A 22,169-nucleotide genomic window follows, 5' to 3' on the forward strand; every position below is an offset into this window, starting at 1 on the left:
TGGGGACTCCTATATATCTGACTCAAATAAACATGGATGCCTCACATCAGCCAATGTCCGTCCTTCAAGGAAATATCAACAAGTGAATGGACGTTGTGTTATATTGTCAATGCACAGTACTTTTAACCTTCACAAGTCTGCAATCGCACAACCAATGATGTAAACACTCACATGAATCTATCCTGTCTCTACCATCCATCCCATATGACATGAATGACGTATAATGAAAGATGCTACCAAGTTGCATTATGGGAATTGTAGGATCCAGAATCTTTGGAGCTTTACCGATCCTTGAGACTAAAAGTCGGAATATCTCAGCCTTTCCTGCACTGATTTTTTTTTTAATGTATCTCTTGCAAGTCCTCCAACTTTATGAACATGCAATACTTAATGGCTGGTTTCCCCCTTTAGTGTCACATTATGTGGCATAAACATGATGTGTCCACAGGACAAGGTGTATGTTTAACACAGGTGTGAGGGACAAATTTGCTCACCTAGGTTATTGCGGAATCGCAGCTGGTTGCGGATGCTGTAGAGCAGCACATGTTTCTCATACTCGCGTTGAGAGTTCCCCAAACTCTGCAGACAAAAAAAAAAAAAAAAACACAGCACAGGTGAGGAACAAAGGTGAGGGCAAACACTGGGTGGATATTAACGCTCATTTTCCTCCTACTGCCTGTGAAATGTGTACAGTTTTTCTATGGTGGAATATTACATGGCCCCAAATTTACATCAATATTGGATTATACAACATACAAACACAAATCTGAAATAATGAGGGTCAGGTAGGTAAGGTCAGGTAATAACGCAAAACCTCTTATCACTTGATATTGAGCTTTAGTAACCCATAATTCCAATTTCCTCTGAATGCACCAATCGGATACACTAAATCGGTATCAGCAACAACACTGACCTTGTTAAGCAGATCAGGTATCAGCCATGAAGTGATCCACATTAAATTCAATTATATAAAATTCAGTGTATTTGCTCTCGGTTACATTCAGCCACAGTTTCAGTACCACTGTTTCCTCTGACCTCATGATAACTTACATTTAAACTATTCCAGTAACACCCTGCAGTACAGATATTTAAAAATAAATACTGATCACATTGATACTTGGTATGGCAGATACCCTGCATGGACGTATCTGTGTCAGAATCTGAATGGGAGAGAAAAAGTTGTATTGGTGCATCCCTGTTTTTTTCAGTTTAATAAGTACAAACCAGGTGATGAAACCTGGAGCTTTTGGGGGCCCCTGGAGGTCCGGGGCCCCTGAAAGTGATAACCCCGCTTTGGAGGACAGGACACAGGAATAGAGGCAGCTCAAACTGCATGTATGTACGTGCAGTTATCTACTATTAATAGTGTCACATCCTTCATATTTTTCGACATTGCAAGCCCAAAACCTAAACCTACACAAAGGTGTGATTGCACTGTTTGCAGGTGACTCCCTCGCGCTATTATCACGTGGCGCCACCCATCAAACAACCTGACAAGTGATTCCAGTGTTGTTCAGCGGAGGCAGCGGAACTCCAGTGGCTGTAATGTAACGATGGGTCAGTTATGGCTGAACGGTGAAACCTTCTGCAGAGGAAGGAGCGAGTCGTGCGACACTGACAGCCGCCGGAGAGAGAGGGGAGCACCGCGGTGACATTGACAGGTTCACCCCCCCCACACACACACACACACTCCTCCTCCACAGGACACAGCGGTGCTCGGCTCTCAGCCTGCCCCGCCGTGACGTTAAAGCACAGTACCTGTTTGACATTAGCTGGTAGCTTGTTCCACGGATAATTCTGCCTGATGTGGAATTCCACGTCCGTGTTCATCGCTAGCTGGCTGGCTAAAAGCAAGACTCCCTCGAGACGATCTGAAACGGGCTCTCGGGCAAGTCCACGGTGACTTTGCCCCCCCGACACCCAACAACCGAACGAAGCGGCCCCCGGTTTGAAGAAATCTTTTGTCCGGTGATTATTTTCCTTTACAATAAACGTTCACTTCCTTGTTGTATTTTCGAACGAGCCGTTCGTCACGCTCGTGGCCACAGTCGTCACTTCCTGTCGAGGCGTGACCGTTGATGTGAATGGAGCTCGAGGGGCGAGGGGGCATAATCATACCTGACGGGTGTTACGTAACAAATGTTTTATTGTTTATTGTTTATTGTTTATTCTAATTTATTTATTTTATTTATTTATTTTACTATTATTTTAACTTATGGATTTTTTCATTTTCGTTTTATTTATTATTTTTTATTTATTGTCTTTACTTATTTGTTTGTTTATTTACATTATTTATTTATTTATTTAATTTGTTATTTATTTATTATTTACTCTTTTTTTTGTCTGAGAGGACTTGTAGTTGGTCAAAACATCGCTAACAAATAAAGAAAAGGGAGCACTGATTCAGTGTGCCTGTACTCTTTGTATCTAGTTTAATTGTTTTGGGGTTATTTTGTTTTGTTTTCACTGAGGTCTTGTGCAAACGACTACTTCATGTGACAAATGTTTCACATCTAAAAACTGAAAGTTTTCAATGTCAGACTACTACTTAAAAACACAATTTAATATTAAGACATACAAGATGTCAGATGGGGTCATGGACGGAAATGAGCTGCTGGGCCCCTAATAAAGGATAAAAGTTGATGTTATTCTATATTATTCATATTATCAACAAATCTCATGAAAAGACTAAAGCCAGCAATGCATTAGTCTGTTTTCCAACTTCCACAGCTGAACTGTCTTTGGCTCTCAGCTCTGAGCCCATTCATTCTTACTAAAGACGTACACATACACACATATCAACATATCAGATGCCTCAGATGGTGAGAAGTCTTAACAGCAGACATCTCTGGTTGTTGCCCACTTTGCCCTATTGGTAAATCAAAGTTTCTCAGTCTTTTAGCCCGTGAACCCATTTTAATGTCTAAAATGTCAGATATGAGCACCAGAGTGTGTCATACTTTTTATATTCTTTTTTCAAAATCATGGAATAATTTCTAGCTCATGTAGAAATTGATGACGGACGTAGAAGACCTTTTTTTCATCTTTAAAAAAGTATATCAAAAGCTTGTCCTTTCACCTTGTAACAGTACCTACAGTGCTACCTTAAAAATAAGGAGTCTTGTTTCTTACAGACCAGAGGATAAAACTCACAAAATGTCCCAAAAATGTGTGTGGGTGTTTCAAAAATAATAATGATACATCAGTCACCTGAGATGTTTTTTTGCATGAAGTAATCAGGTTGAGGAGCTGTAAGATAAATGCTGTTGAGTTACTTGTGAATGGTGTCTAGTCATGCTGTTCACTGGCATGTCTTTATCATGCAATACCATAATAGAGCCTCTTGTTTACTATAACACTAGGCCTTATAGTCAAAAATTATCTTTAAAGAATATAAGCTGTTTTCATTTTTAGCTTAATTAGAGTAATTGCTGTTGGGCAAATGGCCAAAGTAAATAACCATTTCTTCCAAATAGAATTGAGTTTTTCATTTGGCTTTTGAAATTGCTTTCAAAAAGTTTAAAAACACAGTGAAAACTCAAGTTTTACCACATGCAGACATTACTGTTGATCCTGAGCTCTGTCTGTGAATTTTAATAAAAGTCTCCAAAGTGATCATGAGATTTTTCTGCTGCAAGAATATCAGTAAACCAAAAATGTGGGGTTTTATGCCAGCAAGATGAAGTCAAAGTAGAAATTCATAATCTCCACCCTGCACCTCAGTCTACATCTTTTTTGGAAAGTGCTTCTTGTCAGATTTTTTTCACTTGGTCCTTGAAGGAGGCCACAGTGCACACCATGACCTATGAGGATGAGGCTGTCACTTGATAACTGCTAACAGAGTGTAGGATTTCACTGTGTGACAAAGTCCACCAGTGTTGCGTGCGCTTGCATGTCATGATGTATGACTTGCTGACAGCTCACTTTCTTGCAGCTATGTCATTCAATCTGTCTACATGTAACACCAGTTCTTGTTCATATGCCGCTAAACAAACATGACAATAATTCATCTCGCTGCCTAAGGAGCTGCACGGAAGAAGAGGGGGTTACAGATAAGTCCCCTTTGTGAGATAAAGAAATGACAACTTCGAGATATAACCTGTGAGGAAAAGGAGGCTTAAACGCTTCATATCTCTCTCTCTCTTTGAAAAATCTCAGGGAAAACATGGGATCATGGCACAAAAGGAGAATATATTTCATTATTCTTTTAATCTTTGTCATCAGTGACTTCAAATACTGTTACAAGAGATTCTGTCCAGATTCATTCTTATCTTACAGCAAGATACGAGCGCTCATCTACTGCTTGTTCCTCTACAGTATATCAGTTTCCCAGCCTTTTTGGACTTGTGGCCTCTTAAAATGAAGCAATGTCTACTTGTGACCCCACATCGCAGGTTCTGGACTCTGTGAATATGAGCTGTGAGCACTTTTCCTTCTCTGACTGTTTTATTTAAAACAAGACTTTAAAACAAAAAACATTGTGTTTTTGTCTATAATTAAATTTTAATAACCAAATTTCTTATGACAATTCATAAAACAGGTACAGTGAGTCACGAAATGTGTCAGTCTTATACAAGAAAGAAGAAGGCAGTTGCTGCTCTACAATGAAGAAAAGTCAAACTTGATATTAGAAAATATATATAACAAATTGATTCGCATTGGAGACAAGTAGAAATATTCTCATGTGTTAAAGGGATAACTTTTGTTAAATATGCTTATTCAGTTTTTTTTGCCAAGATCAACACCACTGTCATATTTGTACTGTAAAGCCAATTAATTTACAGGTAACAACAACAGGCTACTGTTACCATACAAGTTTAGGTGTGAATATCTGTATGTGCCAAGTGTGAATGAGTGTATTTCCCAAAATGTGTAACTATTCCCGTAAGAACAAAAGACTTTATCAACTTTAGTTAGATTTTTGCTCATTTCTGATCTTGTGACCCCAGGTTGGGAACCTCTACTCTATATCAGCCACAGAGTTCTCTATACTGCATTATTTTATAAGGGTAGAATTTTTCAATGGAGTGATTTAAAGTATAGACAATCATAAACTACATTTCTTTAGGCTGAATATGCCACTATAGAGTGCACAGTATATCCAGGATTTAGGGTAATGGATGGTATTTGGCAGCATGACACAAGTACTACCTCTCACCTCAAACAGATGAGTAGTAGTAGTGGCTGTAATAGTCATCTCCAGTTGTGCACACTCATAAATGAACACATAGAGACACCTTGAGGCAAACAGAGCCCAGTTCTTACAGCTGTTTCTCCTGATCAAGCGGGCCCATCAGCACTGCTCTATATTTACCTACATCCTGGGTTACACATATGCGGGAGGAGGAGGAGGAGGAGGAGGGGCGGACTTAAACAGCACAAGAAGATGGACAAGGGCTAGCAGCTCGAGGATACTTTGATTAAACACCAGCTTGGGTGGGCTCGATGGCTGAGTCAGGACCCCGTGATGATTCTCCCTCCCCAGGCAATTGTAAACACTCTCTCCACTGGACGCTGGCAGAGCTGCTAAGCCGGCAACTGGGTACCAAACAGCTCTGTGTCACATGAGAGGCCTGGCTGGAGTCACAGTGGCCCGGGATACTATTCTTAGCTGCAGGAATGTACACAGTGGCCTCATGGCGAGCTCCACAGCGCCTAACTGGAAAGCCTCGTCATTTCTCTGTGTCATGCTCCTTTTCTTTCCCTCTTTCATATTCTTCTCTCTCTGGATAATGTTCTGGTTCTCTTTTGGTTGGAAGTGATACTTTTTCTGAGCAGACTGGCAAGACATTTTGGATATTATTGATTTACTGAGGACAGGAGGTAAGGATTCACCTACTCACAGATGTTGCAGATGAGCTGACAACAGGTTCATTAGCCAGACATTTGACACAAATCTTATGACTTATTGTTTCATTGTTGTGTTTTTCCCAGCTCTATTCTTTGATTTGTTCAGATGGCATTAGTAGGCGTGTCCTTTTCTAATTACGTGGTTTGTAAAATCTCTTTCTCCAGTTTAAGCGAGATACTACTAATGCACAACAGCTGAAGTGAGTCCGTACCACATGTTACTTAATAATAATCATTGGAGTCTTTTTATGGACGATGTGCTTATAAATTCAGCTTTTGCATTCAGATAAAAGTGTAAAAAGCATTGTAATGAAACAGAACTGATTACTAACTAGAGGGTAAGTGTTTAAACATTTATTGTGACTCAATTTTTAAATTTTGAGATTATTATGAGGAGATCTGGGTCTCTACCAAGGGTTCCTTTGAAACCTGCCAGTTGTGAAATGTCACTCAGAGCCATTAGCATTTCATAAAATACAATAACGATTAGAGGTCCAAATATATTGGACAGGCTGGGCCCCGTAAGTAGGAGTAAATCAGTAGCTGTCGCAGAGATGATTAGAAGACTTAGCGTTACTAATAGCCCGATGAAATTCCCGCTCTTTAAACCCCCCAACCAGGGAGAGACACACTGAGACTATGGGAGAGGAGGAATATGATAGAGGGAAAAACGCACAGTATAGATTGAAAATAGCAACAGAGTCAGAGAAGCTCAGAGGTATGGAGAGACAAACACAGATGGTCTTTTGACACAGCTCTGATAATGTCAGCAGTGATGGGCAGCTTGATGACAGAGATGTGGCCTAATGTAACATAAATGCATCAAGATAATTTAGAAGGGGTTGAAAATAGAAATCTGTGTGAGTCAGTAATCGTCACATTAAGGACAGCTGCTCTGCAGGAGTGTGAGAGCGGGCTAATAAATGAGAGGGGTTGCTATCAGAGGGATCTGAGTGATTAATCTGGGGACAAAGCTCAAAGCCAGTTCAGACGTCAAATTAGAGAACGTCAAAGTGAAACTGTTATACTAGCATGTATGATCAAGTCAATGTATATGATGTGTTGTTGTGGATATAGGTTTCCTATATTGAGTCTGAAATTCACTGTAATATACTAAGATTTCACATTCTTTGAAAGCATTATTTGTTATATAGGCACCAACGTTTGCTAAAGAGAACTATGGGTGTGTCAAACAAGTTTGACAAGTTAAGTTTCTTATTGGTAGATTGGCCAGTTGGGAGATTATTGGTAGATCTTTTGGAACTTAGTAGAGGCAGATTTAATTCAATTTCCACAAAAGACCTCTCATTAAAGGTACCTTCTCAGTAACCCCAGTGGTAGTGACAACATAGTTTAATAGGACAGAGGCTAATGCCATCAGCACCTTTGTTCTTGTCAGTCAACCATCTCTTCTCTTTTCCCTCCCTCCAGAATGGCCCGTAGACCACGAGAAGCTTCCTCTTTCAAAGACTCTGACCTCCCCTCAAACCTACTTGCCCAGCTCAACATCCTCCGGCAGGAGCGGATCCTGACAGATGTCCTGCTCTGCACTGAGCACCAGGAGATCCCCTGCCACAGGAACGTCCTGGTGTCCAGCAGCCCGTACTTCCGCGCCATGTTCTGCAGCAACTTCCTTGAGAGCAGCCAGGCAAGAGTGAATCTGAAGGGAATTTCTTCAGACATCCTCAGTGGCATTGTGGACTATGTTTACACGGGTTGCATCACAATCACCATGGAGATTGTGCTCCCTCTCATGCAGGCAGCGTCAATGCTCCACTATGGAGGTCTGTTTGAGGCCTGCTCGATGTTCCTCCAGGAGCAGCTTAGTCCAGAAAACTGTCTGAGCATGATACGACTGTCTGAGATCCTTCACTGTGAGAGTTTAAGAGACAGGGCAAGAGAGATGGCTGTGAGGTGTTTCTCTGATGTAGCTGCTACTGAGGACTTCTGTGAGTTATCTCTTCCTGAGCTCATGTGTTACTTAGAGGATGATCGACTTTGTGCTGAGGAAGAGCAAGTGTTTGAGACCCTCCTGGCATGGATCCACCACGACCCGTTCTCACGACAAGGTGCCATCCATGATCTCTTCAAGAAAGTCCGTCTGCGCTACATTCATCCAACTTACCTTTTCCAGTTTATCGCCAATGACCCATTGGTGCAGTCTTCCAGCCTCTGTACTGAGATAATCGAGTCAGTGCGGCGCCTCATGCTCTCTGTCAGCGCCAAGTGTAGCCGTGAACTCAAGCCGCTCTGGACCACACCAAGACGTTACACCTGCCGGGAGACTCTGGTGGTGGTTGGAGGACGCAAAAACAATGAGCAGACTTCCCGAGAGGCCTTGCTTTATGACGAAAGGACCCAGCGTTGGCAGTGGTTGGCCAAGCTCCCTCTGCGGCTCTACAAAGCTGCGTACGTGTGTATTCATAGCATCCTGTATGTGCTCGGAGGGCTCAGCCTCTGCATGGCATCAGGCGACAGCTCAGTCAGTGCCACAGTTTATACACTCTCACTTAAGACCAACCAGTGGAGGACTGCTGAGCCCATGTTGGAGCCACGATATGCCCACCAAAGTGTGTCCTTTCTGCATTTCATTTTTGTGTTAGGAGGCATTGGTGTAGACAAGAAAATCTCTCGGTCAGTGGAGAGGTATAACAGTATGTTTAATCAGTGGGAGGCCATGGCACCAATGCCCACAGCGGCGCTGCATCCAGCAGTAGCAGCCAGTGACCAGAGGATCTATGTTTTCGGAGGAGAGGACGCCATGCAGAACCCAGTCAGACTGATTCAGGTAGAAAAGTATTTTAGAAGTTAAAGTTAAAGTTCCAGTTGAACATTTTTGACACTCAAATAGGGGCATGACCTTAACCAGAATTCATTATCTATATTTGCTCGATGAAAAGTTAAAAATTAAAAGTTTGTCAGAAGCTGTAGGATTGACTGTCTGTTGATATTTGTGTTATGTCAATAGGTGTATCACATCTCTCGCAATTTGTGGTCCAGACTAGAAACGAGGACAGTGAAAAATGTTTGTGCTCCTGCTGCCGTCATAGAGGATAAGATCTACATCATAGGAGGTGAGCTAAGAATCTAATCTGCAAAAACAAATAACCATTGTCCCCAGCTGCTACAGCTTTATATTAGAAACGTATTATTAACATCTTTACATACTAAGTGTGATTTTCTGTGGATTTTGCTGTTGTTGTATGTTTTGTCTTACAGTCAACAAATCCAATGAAAAGATCTAAGATTGTGTCAGACCATCTCTTTATATTTTCTGACTTCCCTACTCTGTCTGTGACTCTCAACCATGAGCTCATTGGTTCCTACTGAAGGTATAAATCTTTTAAAATCTGCTCACAAATACAGTTTCATTAAAGGCTCCATAATTTTCCAGCAGATGGGCACTGTAGTCTTCAGCAAATGTTACTCAAACAGGAGTATATACTGCCTTTGTTGGGGACTATTTTAAGCAGCGGATTAACACATATGTGGTACACTAGTGAGTATTTACAGCAGCGTCAGTGTCCATATTCATCACAATGGAGGGACATTACGTCACTCAGTGCAGCAGTGTGGCTCATTGATGTGTTTTTAATAGTTTTTTGAAAACAATGGAGGTCTGTGGCACAGAGGAACAAGATATATCAGGCTCTGGATACACAGACAATACTTGTAGGGTCAATTCATTACTGGTTTTGGTCTTTTCATGGAATTTGATAATGAGAAAAAGTATAGTCTATCACTCGAATTGTCCTTTGACATTGGCTCAATAAAAATCTAATTTCCAGGGTATACCAGGCGGATGATCGCCTATGACACCAAGGCCAACAAATTTGTCAAGTGTGAGAATCTGAAGGAGCGAAGAATGCACCACAGCGCTACGGTGATCAACAACAAGCTCTACGTCACTGGTGGACGAATCCTCAATGGCCATGACATCATCGAGGACTCAGACTGCTTCGAGTGTTATGACCCAAAGACAGATGTGTGGACCTCCAAAGGTTCTTTGCCGTACAAGTTATTTGACCATGGTTCTCTGCCGTTAGTCTGTGTTTCCAACAGACCCAACCCACCGTGACCCATGATCAAACCACCCGCCAGGGTGAGGGCTTTGCTACATGTTCTTCACCTCCCCTTTGCCATGATTTATTGGCCTCTAACTACACAAATGGGGAACCATTTCAAACTAACTGCATTCTTTCACGCAGCTCAGTCTCTGACACAACTTAGCGGCACGTTAAGTCAGGCTGACTTTTATCTGACTCAAAGGAGAGCTCAGCTGACAAGCAGAGGTGTCATTATTGAGGCACCTGAGGTAGAACTGAACTGAGAACCCTAGAGATCACAAGAGGCAGACATACTTACACAACAAGCAGCTGTTCAGACACATACGTAATCCAGAAAGCTCTTTCCATTGATGGCTGCACTCTTTTGATGCAAACTAAAAGTGTTTATGCTTTAATTTCCCAGACATTTCTATACAGCATATCACTGTGTGCAGCTGCAGTTTACTTTCCTGTAACAATTTTAATTACATAAGGGAATTGTGTGTCTGGCTGCAAGCTTCTCTGACAAAAAAGACAGATCAGACAGTTAATAAATATGCACTTTATAGAAATACATTCCTCCTTGACCCAAATGCTTCTATCAGAGCGCTGATGAGATCAATTGTGACAGAACATGGACGAGCTCCCACGGCAAAGTACAGCAGTTTCTATCAGCTTCTATCATGTTTGCTGAAACGCTGCTGAGAAGGGAGAATTTTACTTAAATGAAATGATTAGAGCCAACATTATTCCAGTCAAGTTGGCTTGATTCACACTAACTTTGTGAATTATTCCCAAAACCCCCAACAAAGCATGTTCTTTATAACGTTTCATGGATGATTCACTTGCAACAAACAGGAGGCAGAATAAAAATACTTAAATATATATGCATGATTGCATTTCCTAAAGTGGTGGTTTACCTTTAATTTATCAATGTGCTATTGTTGCTAGTTAAAGAAAATGGCTTCGCAGGCAGCTACTGAATGTTGATGTGAGGATATGTGAAGGCAACTGCCCAATGGTGATGCAGTGACCTGCTAAGGGCAACCATGACTGGAAATGGTTTGGCAGAGTTTCTCAGTTTTTTTATGACGTTCTGCATGTACATACTGTATGTAGCCAGCAGGTGAAGCATGTTCTACTGATCTGAAATCAATCGTCTCTTCATCTGAGGAGAGAAAAACTGTTGTATCAGTTGTATACTGTGGACTTTAAAATAATCATAATCACTTCTGTATTCACCTTGACCTCTACGGAGCATACATACAGTACCAAAGTTTGGACACACCTTCCCATTGACTTGAATGAGAGAGTGTATCCAAACTTTTGACTGGTACTATACATTCACTGCTCAACAAGCCTCTGGCCCCGGTAACAATTGCCATGGCAACCCCATTATCACCCAATTGGATTGTCCATGACATGCATCCCTGTAGTGAATATATTTAAGACAGCATCAGTGATCGGCTGCATGATGCAAATGTGTTGCAGTTACTTGCACAATTGAGAGACTTGCTCTTTTTTTGATGTATTATTTGTATGTGGTGTATTATACTCTTTGTACTGTATGTGGTGATGCTACAAATAAAATACAGTTTCTTATTTATTGTGCTGAATCTGTTCTGGACAGCGGTACAGATTTTATCTCTGTTCATCGAGCTGTTAGTTGCACTTGACGCAGATATAAATGGTTAATTTGTCTGCAGACTGCCTGAGTGTCTTCATACTCAAGGGAACATTGTTGACACAGAAACATGTTCAACAGCTATCAGGTGACACATTTGCTTTCCATACGTTAACCAGCGCTAGTGCAACATCCACTAAAATACTGCAACATATTTAACTTTGGTGTAATGATACAGGAAGGACAAAAAACCTGTTTACAGTTTGTCTGTTCTGAAATAGATACTTTGTTTTATGTTAGCATATGAGTGACATGTTCCGACCTCTTGGCCCCCTTCAGACCACATTATCTTCATAAAGAGTGTCTGGCATGAGGAGCTCCACATGTACGCTAAATATCCCTTTACCAGTTTCCCCCCCTGAGAGGCTCACTGTTCATATTGTATGGCCTACTTATATGCAGCCCCCCTGGTCAAGTTGACCTTAGGGGGAAGAGATGTGGGATCAGATTTCACTCTTAACATTTTAATCCCTGCCCATTAGTGGGGAAACATTGAAACTCGTCCGGGAGTAGCAACCAAACGGGAATTTCCTCACGCTCCACATTAGCAGGCCCAGATTGTCGTTGAGTGAAATGGCTGCTTGTTAGCTTCGTCACACAGTAACCTTCTGTACATGTGCATGTGTGTGGATTCAATACGTAATGCCCAAGCAAATCAGTAAAAAGACATAAATACTGCATAGAATTATATATAAATAGCAGGAATGTGTCTGATTTTTAAAAAATGAACATAAAACCTTAAAAGAATAACAGATTGTGACCATTATGATTAATTTGCCATCAGATTAGACAGATGTCATGTGCTCCACTCAGTTAGCCAGAGCAGCATGTAAGAACAACACCCTGTGAAACTTTTTATTGAGCTGCTGCTGCTAAATACACAGCCTGCTCAGACTGTTTACTGGTGTGTGTTTGCTTGCTGTCTTTCCATAGAAACCAGTGTGTGAGGGTCACCCTTCAGGAGAGGCTGTGGCCTGGCAGGTTATTTTCAGCATCTGTTACTAACCCATCAAGGGATAGCATTTCATTGCTAGCCTTTTTCTGTGTGCGCACATACACACATAATTGTGGTTTAAAGACCTGTACGCACACACACACATATACCCTTAAGTCACCAATACTTACCATAAAAACCTCACCCTATAACCTGTGTAAGACTGTAAGCAATGAAGTACTGTATGACTTTTTTTAGCCAATTCTCAATATCCCACTAAGTCATATTCGGTATCAGTACTACCATGTAGTATATGGATGATGAAAATCAATCAAAAATACAATCTAAAATCAATTATTAACCACCATTTCTCATTTTAAACACCTTTACCAGGATAAAAACCCTTAAGTTCATGATTTGGAACTCAATTCTCAACAGAAAACAGTCGAGATTAGAGTTTGTTTTTTGGTTCGAGAGAAGCACATCCAGAGGCACCTATTTGGAGTAGTGTTTTTTTAAATACTAATTGAGGGAATTCCCCGCTGTGTCATGTGAGAGGGTCAATGGCCGGTCTGTAACTTTACTCCCCTGTGTTAATGTGATGGACAGGGGGATTAAGAAAATTTACACCTACAGTACAGCCAGGAGTGCTTCAGAAGTTCTGCCATCTGTGTGGTATTTCTTTTACGCAAGTCCCAAGAAGATAATACATTTTTCAGATAAGGTTTTAAGGTGAAATTTGTGGTACAAGGTGCACTGAAGGTTGTCAAACATTTCAACCTGCTAAAAAAAAAAAACTCACCTGTGATTTCAAAATCAATTCAATATTTAATCCAATAAAGCTGTTAAAATGCCCAAAAGCAGCTCCCTGAAAATAAGCAACAGTAGAACATTTAATATTGTGTTAATATTAAAAGTCTTGGAAATCTGTCATAAAACTGAATAAAAGTTAAGAAAGCAAGTTTTCTTTAAAAGGTAAAAGTGAAGTAAAACATTTATATTGAAGTTAGTACTACTTCCAAGTATGTCTACATATAGTTGTGTATAGTTGTGTTTGAATGCAACACATCTTCACTCTTTCTAAAATAACTATTGTAGCAGTTTTCATGACAACACTCTTATGTTATATGACGCAATCTCCATAATTTGACATGTAAACCCTCAGTATTGCAAAGTAATACAACTTAAAAATACCTGCAATACACATCATCTGCCACCTGATGTCCCTAAAACTGCAGGAAAATGTAAAGTGCAACCGAAAAGATTTCCTTTATCGCCCTCTGCTGACTCAAACAGCTTCACAGAGATAACAGATCTTACACTTGGAGCTTTACAGTATCTGTGATACAGATATGGAGTCAAACATAAGAATCATGATGATTTTATTATAGTTTCTTTGATAAAAACGAGTCACAATACAGCATGCACACATTCCTTACATAGGCCTAAAATAAATCTGCTCGGATGTACTATTTTTATAGGAACATGGCATCATTATTATCTAACAGGCTGGTTAGGCTTTATGTTCGTTTGCTAACAACTGTCACAAAACACACTATATGAACATACAGTCAGATGTTTGTGTGTGTATGTTCATGTTTGTATAATTAATGACAGTTATATACTTTAAAAAACCTACATTCAGTTCAGGAGTGTTTTGTTTTCTTTTAGCCATTATTCCTTCCTTGCAAACAACTTGCAGCCATTCATACTAATTTTATTCATGAGGAACCCTGGGAAATGGCACTATGGACCCCCAAGAGGTGATAAACAAAGATTTTAATTATTATTATTATTATTATTAATTAAGACAAAACCCCAACATAAACAATAAATTGGTCCAGTAAAAGTGCTATTTGAGATTTAGGAGTATCTTAACACTGAGGAGTTTATAAACTATACAACAGAAATACAATCTTAATATTACATATAACACAAACCTTAAGAACACTAATAATAAACGTTTCAGAGAGGAATTTCAAATAAAGTTTTGATACTCCACAGGCAGAAATCTTAAAAACATAGTAAAATTATACGTCTATTTAGTAAAGATTTTATATTAAATTTGGAGTAATTTAGATATACAGCATGTACACATTCATAACCCTACATTTCTGTGATTCTATTGCCCGGCTTGGACAATGAAAGGGCAAGAAAAAAAACTTAGATGTACCCTAAAATGTCCCCCGTTGAGATTATAACACATATGTACAATAGGTCCATAACTACAAAGGCATTCAAAGAAATTACATTTTGGCACCAGGCACAGAATTTAATATACATTATAACTAAAATAGCCAAAACTCACCCAGAAAAATAATACATTTTCACCCCTCAACTTGTCATCCCAATATCATGAGAAAAGTAGTAAATATGTATTTGTCAGACTATGTTTGATGAAAACTGGCAAAAAAAAAGAACAATGGAACATTTGGCATAATTGTTGCTGGAAGAATAAGAGAGGGGCAGGGAGTGGCAGAAATCTACCCCAGCAGACCTGACAGGAAGATCTACAGTGCATTACTGTCAAAAGACAATCGGTTGTTCATCCTGAGTGCTAGAAGTAAACAGGAACTGGAAAACTTAGCTAAGATTAGGGTTGGGCCTTTATGCTATTTACACAGTATCACTACAACATTTTCTTTCTTCCTGTATCCTTTGATCCAGCTCTCATTCTCTTACCTGGTTCACTTTAGCGACATCAGCAGCTCAATATATCCACTTTACCCACCGCTAACATGCCCTGAATTATCACGGTCACATAAAGAAACATGGCTCTCCATTGTTATCTGGCAGCTAATGCAGAGTCCTGACCACACGTCTCTGTCATGACCAATCATAGCGTGCCGTAGCTTTTCCTGAGAGGGGGGGGGTAAGGTATACAAACCTTTCCTAACTTTGGGGCTGAGATGGACTGGCCTCACGGTCACTGGAAAACACCATTTTCATACATTGCAGTGAACCAGTCAGTGTCAAAACTGCACTAAGTAGGGAGTTTTCTTTTTATTGAACAAATAAGCTCTGGAGGAGGCTTGAACAGAAAGTGCACAGGACAGTCTTACTCTCTACACCTCATTAATGGTTCGCTCGGAGGGTCTGAAGTTGACCGAGTTAGACGACGACATGTAGAAGGACTGGGTTTTGCGGTTGAGGCGGGCACGCTTGGTGGCTACGCACAGGCTGCGCTTGCTGGAGGAGATGATCTCCGTGATGAACTTTTTGCAGTCCACGCAAACCTCCATGGTGACCCAGTCCTCAGTCAGTTCCTTGGGCAGCTCTGGCTCGTCCTGTGAACGGCCATCTTTGCTGCTACTACTGCCGCTGCTGTGCTTGGACAACCTGAGGACAGAGAGAAATAATGAATAAATAACATTTTTTCCCTATTATTGCCCTGCATATACAAGAAATTTGAATTCTGCGGTAACCTACTTGTAAACACTCCTGCGTAGGCTGTGTCGGCTGTGTCCAGATCCAAATGGATGCTTTTCTGCGCCTGCTGGCTCAACAGGGGCAGCAGGGGCAGAAGCTTCACTTGCCTCTTCTTTAGCCATAGCACTGGGACCCAAAGAGTAGATCGGTAAGGTGGAATAGGGCTTAGATGGAAGCCGCATCTGAGGTAAAAGATACACAAATAGATAAACAAATAGATCTTAAGAACCACTACTATAGTATATACAGTTTTATGGTGTTCATGGATCAGCTGACAGCAGACAAGAGTGTGTTAAAATTAAGTCGACAGCTTCCTACCTTCTTAGAGCACTGGGAGCACACAGGCCTGGAGAAGAAAGAGATTAACTGGTAAGTTTAACAGTCCTGAACGGCTGCTGTACTTCAGTAAAGTAGTTCCAGGAGAAGTGATTTAATTTACCTTTTACAGAACTGGCAAGTGTACGACCAGGTAAAGAGGGAGAACCTCTTGGTCCGACATGAAAAGCAAAGCTAGAGAGGAAAGTGGAAGGTGAAGTGAGGGAGGTACAGTACATGGAATCTGATGCATTTAAATGACTGTGAGAAATAATCAATCTGATTGAGGATAAAACGCCACAGCTGGTGTCTACCTTTCCTTTCTTGAGGGCGTTGTAGATCTCTTTATACTGCTGAAACTTCTCCAGCTCTGCCTTGACCAGAACCTGCCTGATGTGCATCACCTCCTCCACCGTCAGAGCCAGACACTCCACTGGGTAGCAGAACTCCTCCTGAAGGAAAAACACATATCACATCAGCAAACTGCCTTTCCATTATGTAGATGACTGAACAACAACAGCAAGAAGTGATGTTATTTGCTGCCAGTGAGACTAACACCATGTGAATGTGGCTAAAGGCAAGAACAAAGCAATACAAAACAGACCAAATGCCCCAAAATACAAACACCCATTGTACACCATTTTACCGAAACACCAAACCATGCGATGAGATGGTGAGAGTGAAAGCATCTTCTGCAACTTATGAAATACAAATGATGCTTCCCATGACATGACGGCATGACAGTGAACAGAAATACAAGCTTCCTTGTGATGTAACACACCCGCCATGTTGGTGGTCCACAGCTTTTGGCCCTCAATTTACTTTATTCAATTATTTCATTCACCTTATTATACACTATTATAATAAACATTACTCAATGGACCAATTACCAGTTTTACATTCTAATGAATGTTTTAAAACAATTATTTCTACTCAAACAATTTGCAAGTGGACGCCCATCATGGTGTAAGCTGTGGTCAGCAGGAGATTTGTGACATAGCTGGAAGCTTCTTTAACATTTTCTTAATGAAACTCTTTTGTCTCAGTTTAATGCACCAACAGTTAATCTCCACAGAAGTGAAAATTGCTCAGGGAACTTCTCCACCAATCATTTACGCTCACTATCCTTCAGCTGGCTTGGATTAAAAAACTCTGCTGTAAATGTTTACAGATTCTCTTATTTTCCCCTTTTCACTTTCCCTGAGCTATTTTCAGTATGCCAAGACCTCCCATTTAAAACATGGTCACGACACAAGGTCCTATTCATCCAAAAAAAGTCTATTGAATTATATGGTATTCTGGAAGGGTTCCCCACACAGTGTTATGTGTTTTTGATGATACAATTTGATGATATGCAGTAACAGTGACATACCGTGCCCTGAGCACCACTGGCTGCTTCCACCTGACCAGCAGACAGAGGAACAGGATGTTCAAACAGAACAGGACCTTATATTCCAACAAGCTAATTACATACAGTACGCTTAATTAAGTTTAATACAAGAACGTCATGAATCTACTGGGGGATGTTTTGAGAGGCTGTCAGTTACATCATCATTTACAGCCATATTTCTTAAGAGTTTATGACAACAAAACTCTCTTTACAGCCATTTTGTAAAGGTGATAAAGTCCTGATCATAACTCATACATTACTTCATAAACTTCCTCCTTGCATGAGAGCCTATGTACCATTAATTTACTGTTATTTCATATCATATGCGGCATGAAATCTAATTTCTAAACAGCAGAACTTCAGAACAGCAAGTCTCATGATAGAAAAATCATCTGACAGCATCCATCCCAGGGGAGGAGAGTTCACCGAGATGGCAGCCTTCATCTCATGATTGCATTCTTTCTGCTCCATCACAGACACCGAGGAGCACAGCTGGTGTCTACTGATGGTGCAGAGCTAAGTATCAGACATCCCCGCCGGCCTTCAGTTCTCATATAGAAAAATACGATAATGAAACATTTAAAAAAAAGATGGATGGTTGTGATAAACAGAAAGTTGACCAAGTTACCTTGGCGCTGGAATCCGCCCTCAGCTGCAGCATTATATGAAATAGGAAATGACTGCAAGTAAGTCTTTTTGGAACAAGACAGCTAACCAGTGTAAACATAATGAGTTAGAAAGGGGAGTGGACTGCAACAAAGATGTTACTGTTTTACATCTACTAGAAAAGCTAAACTCGTAGCATGTATGTGAAAGGCATGTTTGAGTGTGTGCTTGAGAGATGAAAATTAATTAGTCGTGTTTTCAATCATAAAAAGGACGACTAGAAAACCGTGAAATGTGGCTTTTGAATACCCCACTATTGCATAAAGAAGTTGAATTTTTCTCATTTTTAAGAAAAAAGGATTTAATCACCAATATAAAAGATATAAAGGAAAAGTAATATAAAAATAGTGTGACAAATTACTATTAATAAATGAAACCATTGTTCTTAAAGTGAATCATTAGCAATATCAGAGTAATAAACTACCGTGAAACGAAGTGTACAATTTTAAATTGATTCGGCTGGTTGAAACTAGGAGCCCTGGTTTGGCGCCAGAGGTCTGCCATTAAACCAGCAAGTGGTGAGAATGAACCAATTCCCTCTAAATCCTCTTCATACAGCAGCCTGTCCTGTGGTTTCAATTACAGCCATCAACCTCACTAGAATCATACGACCAGCTCAGAGTTACTCAGAGAACCAGTGACCTCATGGCAAACAAATGACCAGTCACAGGACGGGAGTAAATTCAACAGATATATTGTACGTCCAGTGATGTTGCTGTATGTAACCACAGTAATGGGCTGCATTCATCCAAATTAAGTCCATGATTATGACTTTAAATTCTACAGACTTAACTTCTGCAACTCAGATAAATGCTTCTCTCTCTCTCTCTCTCTCTCTCTTTCTCTCTCTCTCTGAATCAAAACATGATCATGCGTGTGAGGAAGGATTCTTGTTCAGCTGGCCGAATTCCTGAACAGAATCAAACCAGAGTTCACGAATGATGCACTGATGCATTCAAGTTAACTCTGATAAGTTAATCTATTTATGTTCTTAACACAACACTGTCAAAATACAGCTGGGTTGTCAAGACATGCTATTTGCAGTGGAGCACTTTATATACAGTATTATTTAATAATCAATACAAGAAAACACGAGTGTGTCTCCCCGCCACAGATAGAATCTATTTCTGTGGGAAACATTTCATCTAATATAAGCAACTTATGGAGTAAAATCTGTTCTGTCTGTGATGCAAAGCTCAGTTATCAACCGTGAGGACTGCATTCATTCATTCAGGCTTTGATGGTAAATCCAAGAGAAACTGCTCTCATAGTTTACATACCAATGACTTGGAGCTCTGTCTGGATGGCGGTACAAAAGGGCGAACATTGGTGGGGGTCTCCTTCTCGATAGAGTGCCGCCGCTGTGGAGACTGACGCTTGTCTGGTTGTGGGGTAGCAGAGATTGGCAGGAACTGTGGGGGTGCTGGAGTGATGAGAAAAAAAAAAGAATGAAAAAACTACCAAAGAGGGAACTTTCATGCTTTGGTACCTTAAGTTTGGTGTGAACAAAAAGTAGCACTTAATAACTCCACTACATTCAAGGCTCTTACCCTTCTTCCCCACGACAGACTCAGGTGACGTGTCATCTATCAAAGATGTGGACATACTGGAGCTGCTCCGTGTGGGCTCCTCCTGTAAACCAGAGGATTACACAGAACAGATTTAACCACAAGAAGAAGAAAAACTACAAAATAAATACAAAATTTATCCAAGAAACACTATAAATAAACAGGAATATGAAAGGAATATTTAATTATCCCTTTTTGCAGTCACAGAGTTGTCAGTGTTTTAGGCAAATGTATTGTCACTAGTTTCCATTATTAAAGAAGAAGAAGAAAAGGTCAGATATCCAAAAATGCTCCTTTTCTGTCTCAGCAGCAGCCGGAGGGGCGTGTCGATGTCTGTGTTTGCCAACAGCTTGCAGGCTGAGGCTCGGCAGGGGAACCAGACACAAAGTACACAAACTTGCGCCGTAGTTTACAAGTCATGGGCAGGCAGTGTGTTGATAGCAGTGGTACTGAAAGGTAAGAACCACACCAGCATCTAAACAAACCCAACTGACATTTGCAGCTACAGACAGGTGACAAGTTAAAGGAAAAACCCAACATGAAGTGTCTTAGTAAGGTGTTGGACCACCACGTGCCGACAGAACAGCTTCATTGCGCCTTGGCATCAATTCTACAAGCCTCTGAACTCTACTGGAGGGATGAACACTATTCTGCCAAAAGATAATCCGTCATTTGGTGTTTTGATAATGGTGGTGGAAAGCGCTATCTAACATGTCGGTCTAAAATCTCCCATAGGTGTCCAGTTGGGTTGAGATGTGGTGACTGTGAAGGTCAAAGCATATGATTCACATCATTTTCATACTCATCAAACCATTCAGTGACTCCTCGTGCCCTGTGAATTGGGGTATTGTTATCCTGGAGGAGACCACTCCCATCAGGATAGAAATGTTTCATCATAGGATAAAGATGATCACTCAGAACAACTCAGACCCACCAGATCCCCTCACCGTACGAGTCAAGCATTCAGACCTGTACCGGTTTATGCTTTAATTTGTCACCCATCTGTATATTTACATGATGGTTAATGAGCTGCAGCTGAGCAGCTAATTGGCTAACCAGCCAGCAAACCAACATTAGCTGTGTGATTTTCCCTGGGGAATGTTTGTAAGGATCAGACATGTGTTCATGTTTCTAAGTTAGATAAGAAGGAGACTTTAGATGGAAAGCTAATATGGGTTTTGTTGAGATTCTGTGGATTTTGCGTTACGTTGCAGGACTGTTAGTGTGACAGTCTGATCCGCCTGTGATAGAAATAAGATCTGATTGGCTATGATAAGATAGGAGGTGCCACTGTAGAACCATAAAATATTAAATATAAATCTCTCCCTTTTGGTTTCTTCTCAAAGGAGAACACAGGACACATGATTTACAGAGCGATGTATATGCTTTAACAGACAAATTTAATTTCAGTTGGACTTTAACCATATCACGGCCAGTATTCAGGTTACTTGACGAATAGAAATCATTTCATCTTTCTCTCTCGATGTGCTTTGTTAAGATTATACCACACAAAGATTCCGACATCTTACATCAGATTCAGAGCTGTCCAGTTCAGCCAGCGTGGGTGCCCTGAGCAGCCTCTTCCTTTGGGAAAGTGGCTGTACTCCGCCTTGATTGGGTGCCGTTGTGCCACTGGCTAGAGACTGAGTGCTGACAGCCAACTTCCTGGGTGCATCAGGAGTGTCTGTAGGTGGAAGATGGAATCCCAGACAATATATATAACATTGTATCACAAGTGAACCATAAAATATTACGAACTGTCTCCTGATCTTAACAGCTGGCCACCATGCCTTCTGTGTAAACTATGGGTGTATTCATACTGTCACTATATGATAATACAAAGTCTGTACACCATATTTTAGGCAAGATAGTCCCCAACGGTATGCTAAAGTTACAGATTTAATCGTCAATCATGTTGACATGATGACATAATGTATTTTGTTACAAAGCCAAAAGATTTCTTGAAACAACGATAGATCACACCACTGACGCTGGCTTCATGCCCGTGAGATGTTTTATGTACTTTACCTGAGCTGCGGAACAAGTCCTGAGGAGTGCTGATGCTTTTCCCTGCACCTGCAGAAGGAAGTGAAGGGAATTTAGCCTTCAGTAGGACACCACACATTCATATTTTCATCCCTAACAACAGGCTGCTACAGAGGAAGATTTTGACAGCAACAAGCATCTGTCAGACCAGGTGTGCATTGAGGGGGATGCTGTATAATCGTGGGCTACACTCACGCACACAAACATAGCTGGAAAGCACAGAGGGACAGTGAGGGCATCA

General features: G+C 40.7%; 3 protein-coding genes across 7 annotated transcripts in view; 1 reads left to right on the top strand and 2 right to left on the bottom strand.

Moving 5' to 3' along the window:
- Positions 1-2,081, bottom strand: part of fam91a1 (family with sequence similarity 91 member A1) — a 24,290-nt gene extending 22,209 nt beyond the window's left edge. For both annotated transcript variants that reach the window (XM_044335507.1, XM_044335505.1), the window contains exons 1-2: positions 1,759-2,081; positions 495-579 (exon numbers count right to left, since the gene is read on the bottom strand). In XM_044335507.1, coding sequence (XP_044191442.1) covers positions 495-579; positions 1,759-1,830 — 157 coding nt within the window. In that variant the 5' untranslated portion in view covers positions 1,831-2,081. The remainder of the gene's footprint in view (positions 1-494; positions 580-1,758) is intronic.
- Positions 1,539-11,498, top strand: klhl38a (kelch-like family member 38a). 3 transcript variants are annotated; one of them, XR_006399067.1, is made up of 5 exons: positions 5,361-5,823; positions 7,282-8,638; positions 8,819-8,924; positions 9,070-9,182; positions 9,639-9,723. XR_006399067.1 is itself a non-coding variant. In XM_044335509.1 (4 exons), exons 2-4 carry the CDS (start codon positions 7,283-7,285, stop codon positions 9,926-9,928), a joined length of 1,752 nt encoding a protein of 583 aa, XP_044191444.1. In that variant the 5' UTR covers positions 1,539-1,661; position 7,282; the 3' UTR covers positions 9,929-11,498. The 3 variants fall into 3 exon arrangements, 2 of the variants coding, with proteins under 2 accessions (XP_044191444.1, XP_044191443.1); XM_044335509.1 differs by lacking the exons at positions 5,361-5,823; positions 9,070-9,182 and adding an exon at positions 1,539-1,661 and having other exon boundaries at positions 9,639-11,498; XM_044335508.1 differs by lacking the exon at positions 9,070-9,182 and having other exon boundaries at positions 5,362-5,823; positions 9,639-11,498.
- Positions 11,499-13,879: 2,381 nt separating this feature from the next.
- Positions 13,880-22,169, bottom strand: part of spire1a (spire-type actin nucleation factor 1a) — a 30,824-nt gene continuing 22,534 nt past the window's right edge. Inside the window, exons 9-18 of one of the 2 annotated variants that reach the window (XM_044336239.1) lie at positions 21,911-21,958; positions 21,412-21,566; positions 19,865-19,946; positions 19,595-19,737; positions 17,631-17,660; positions 16,573-16,710; positions 16,383-16,453; positions 16,262-16,289; positions 15,944-16,125; positions 13,880-15,853 (exon numbers count right to left, since the gene is read on the bottom strand). In XM_044336239.1, the coding sequence (XP_044192174.1) occupies positions 15,580-15,853; positions 15,944-16,125; positions 16,262-16,289; positions 16,383-16,453; positions 16,573-16,710; positions 17,631-17,660; positions 19,595-19,737; positions 19,865-19,946; positions 21,412-21,566; positions 21,911-21,958 (1,151 nt within the window). In that variant the 3' untranslated portion in view covers positions 13,880-15,579. The remainder of the gene's footprint in view (positions 15,854-15,943; positions 16,126-16,261; positions 16,290-16,382; positions 16,454-16,572; positions 16,711-17,630; positions 17,661-19,594; positions 19,738-19,864; positions 19,947-21,411; positions 21,567-21,910; positions 21,959-22,169) is intronic. The other variant, XM_044336240.1, reaches the window with a different exon arrangement.

This window comes from Thunnus albacares, chromosome 19, assembly GCF_914725855.1.
Source record: "Thunnus albacares chromosome 19, fThuAlb1.1, whole genome shotgun sequence".
Lineage (NCBI taxonomy): Eukaryota > Metazoa > Chordata > Actinopteri > Scombriformes > Scombridae > Thunnus > Thunnus albacares.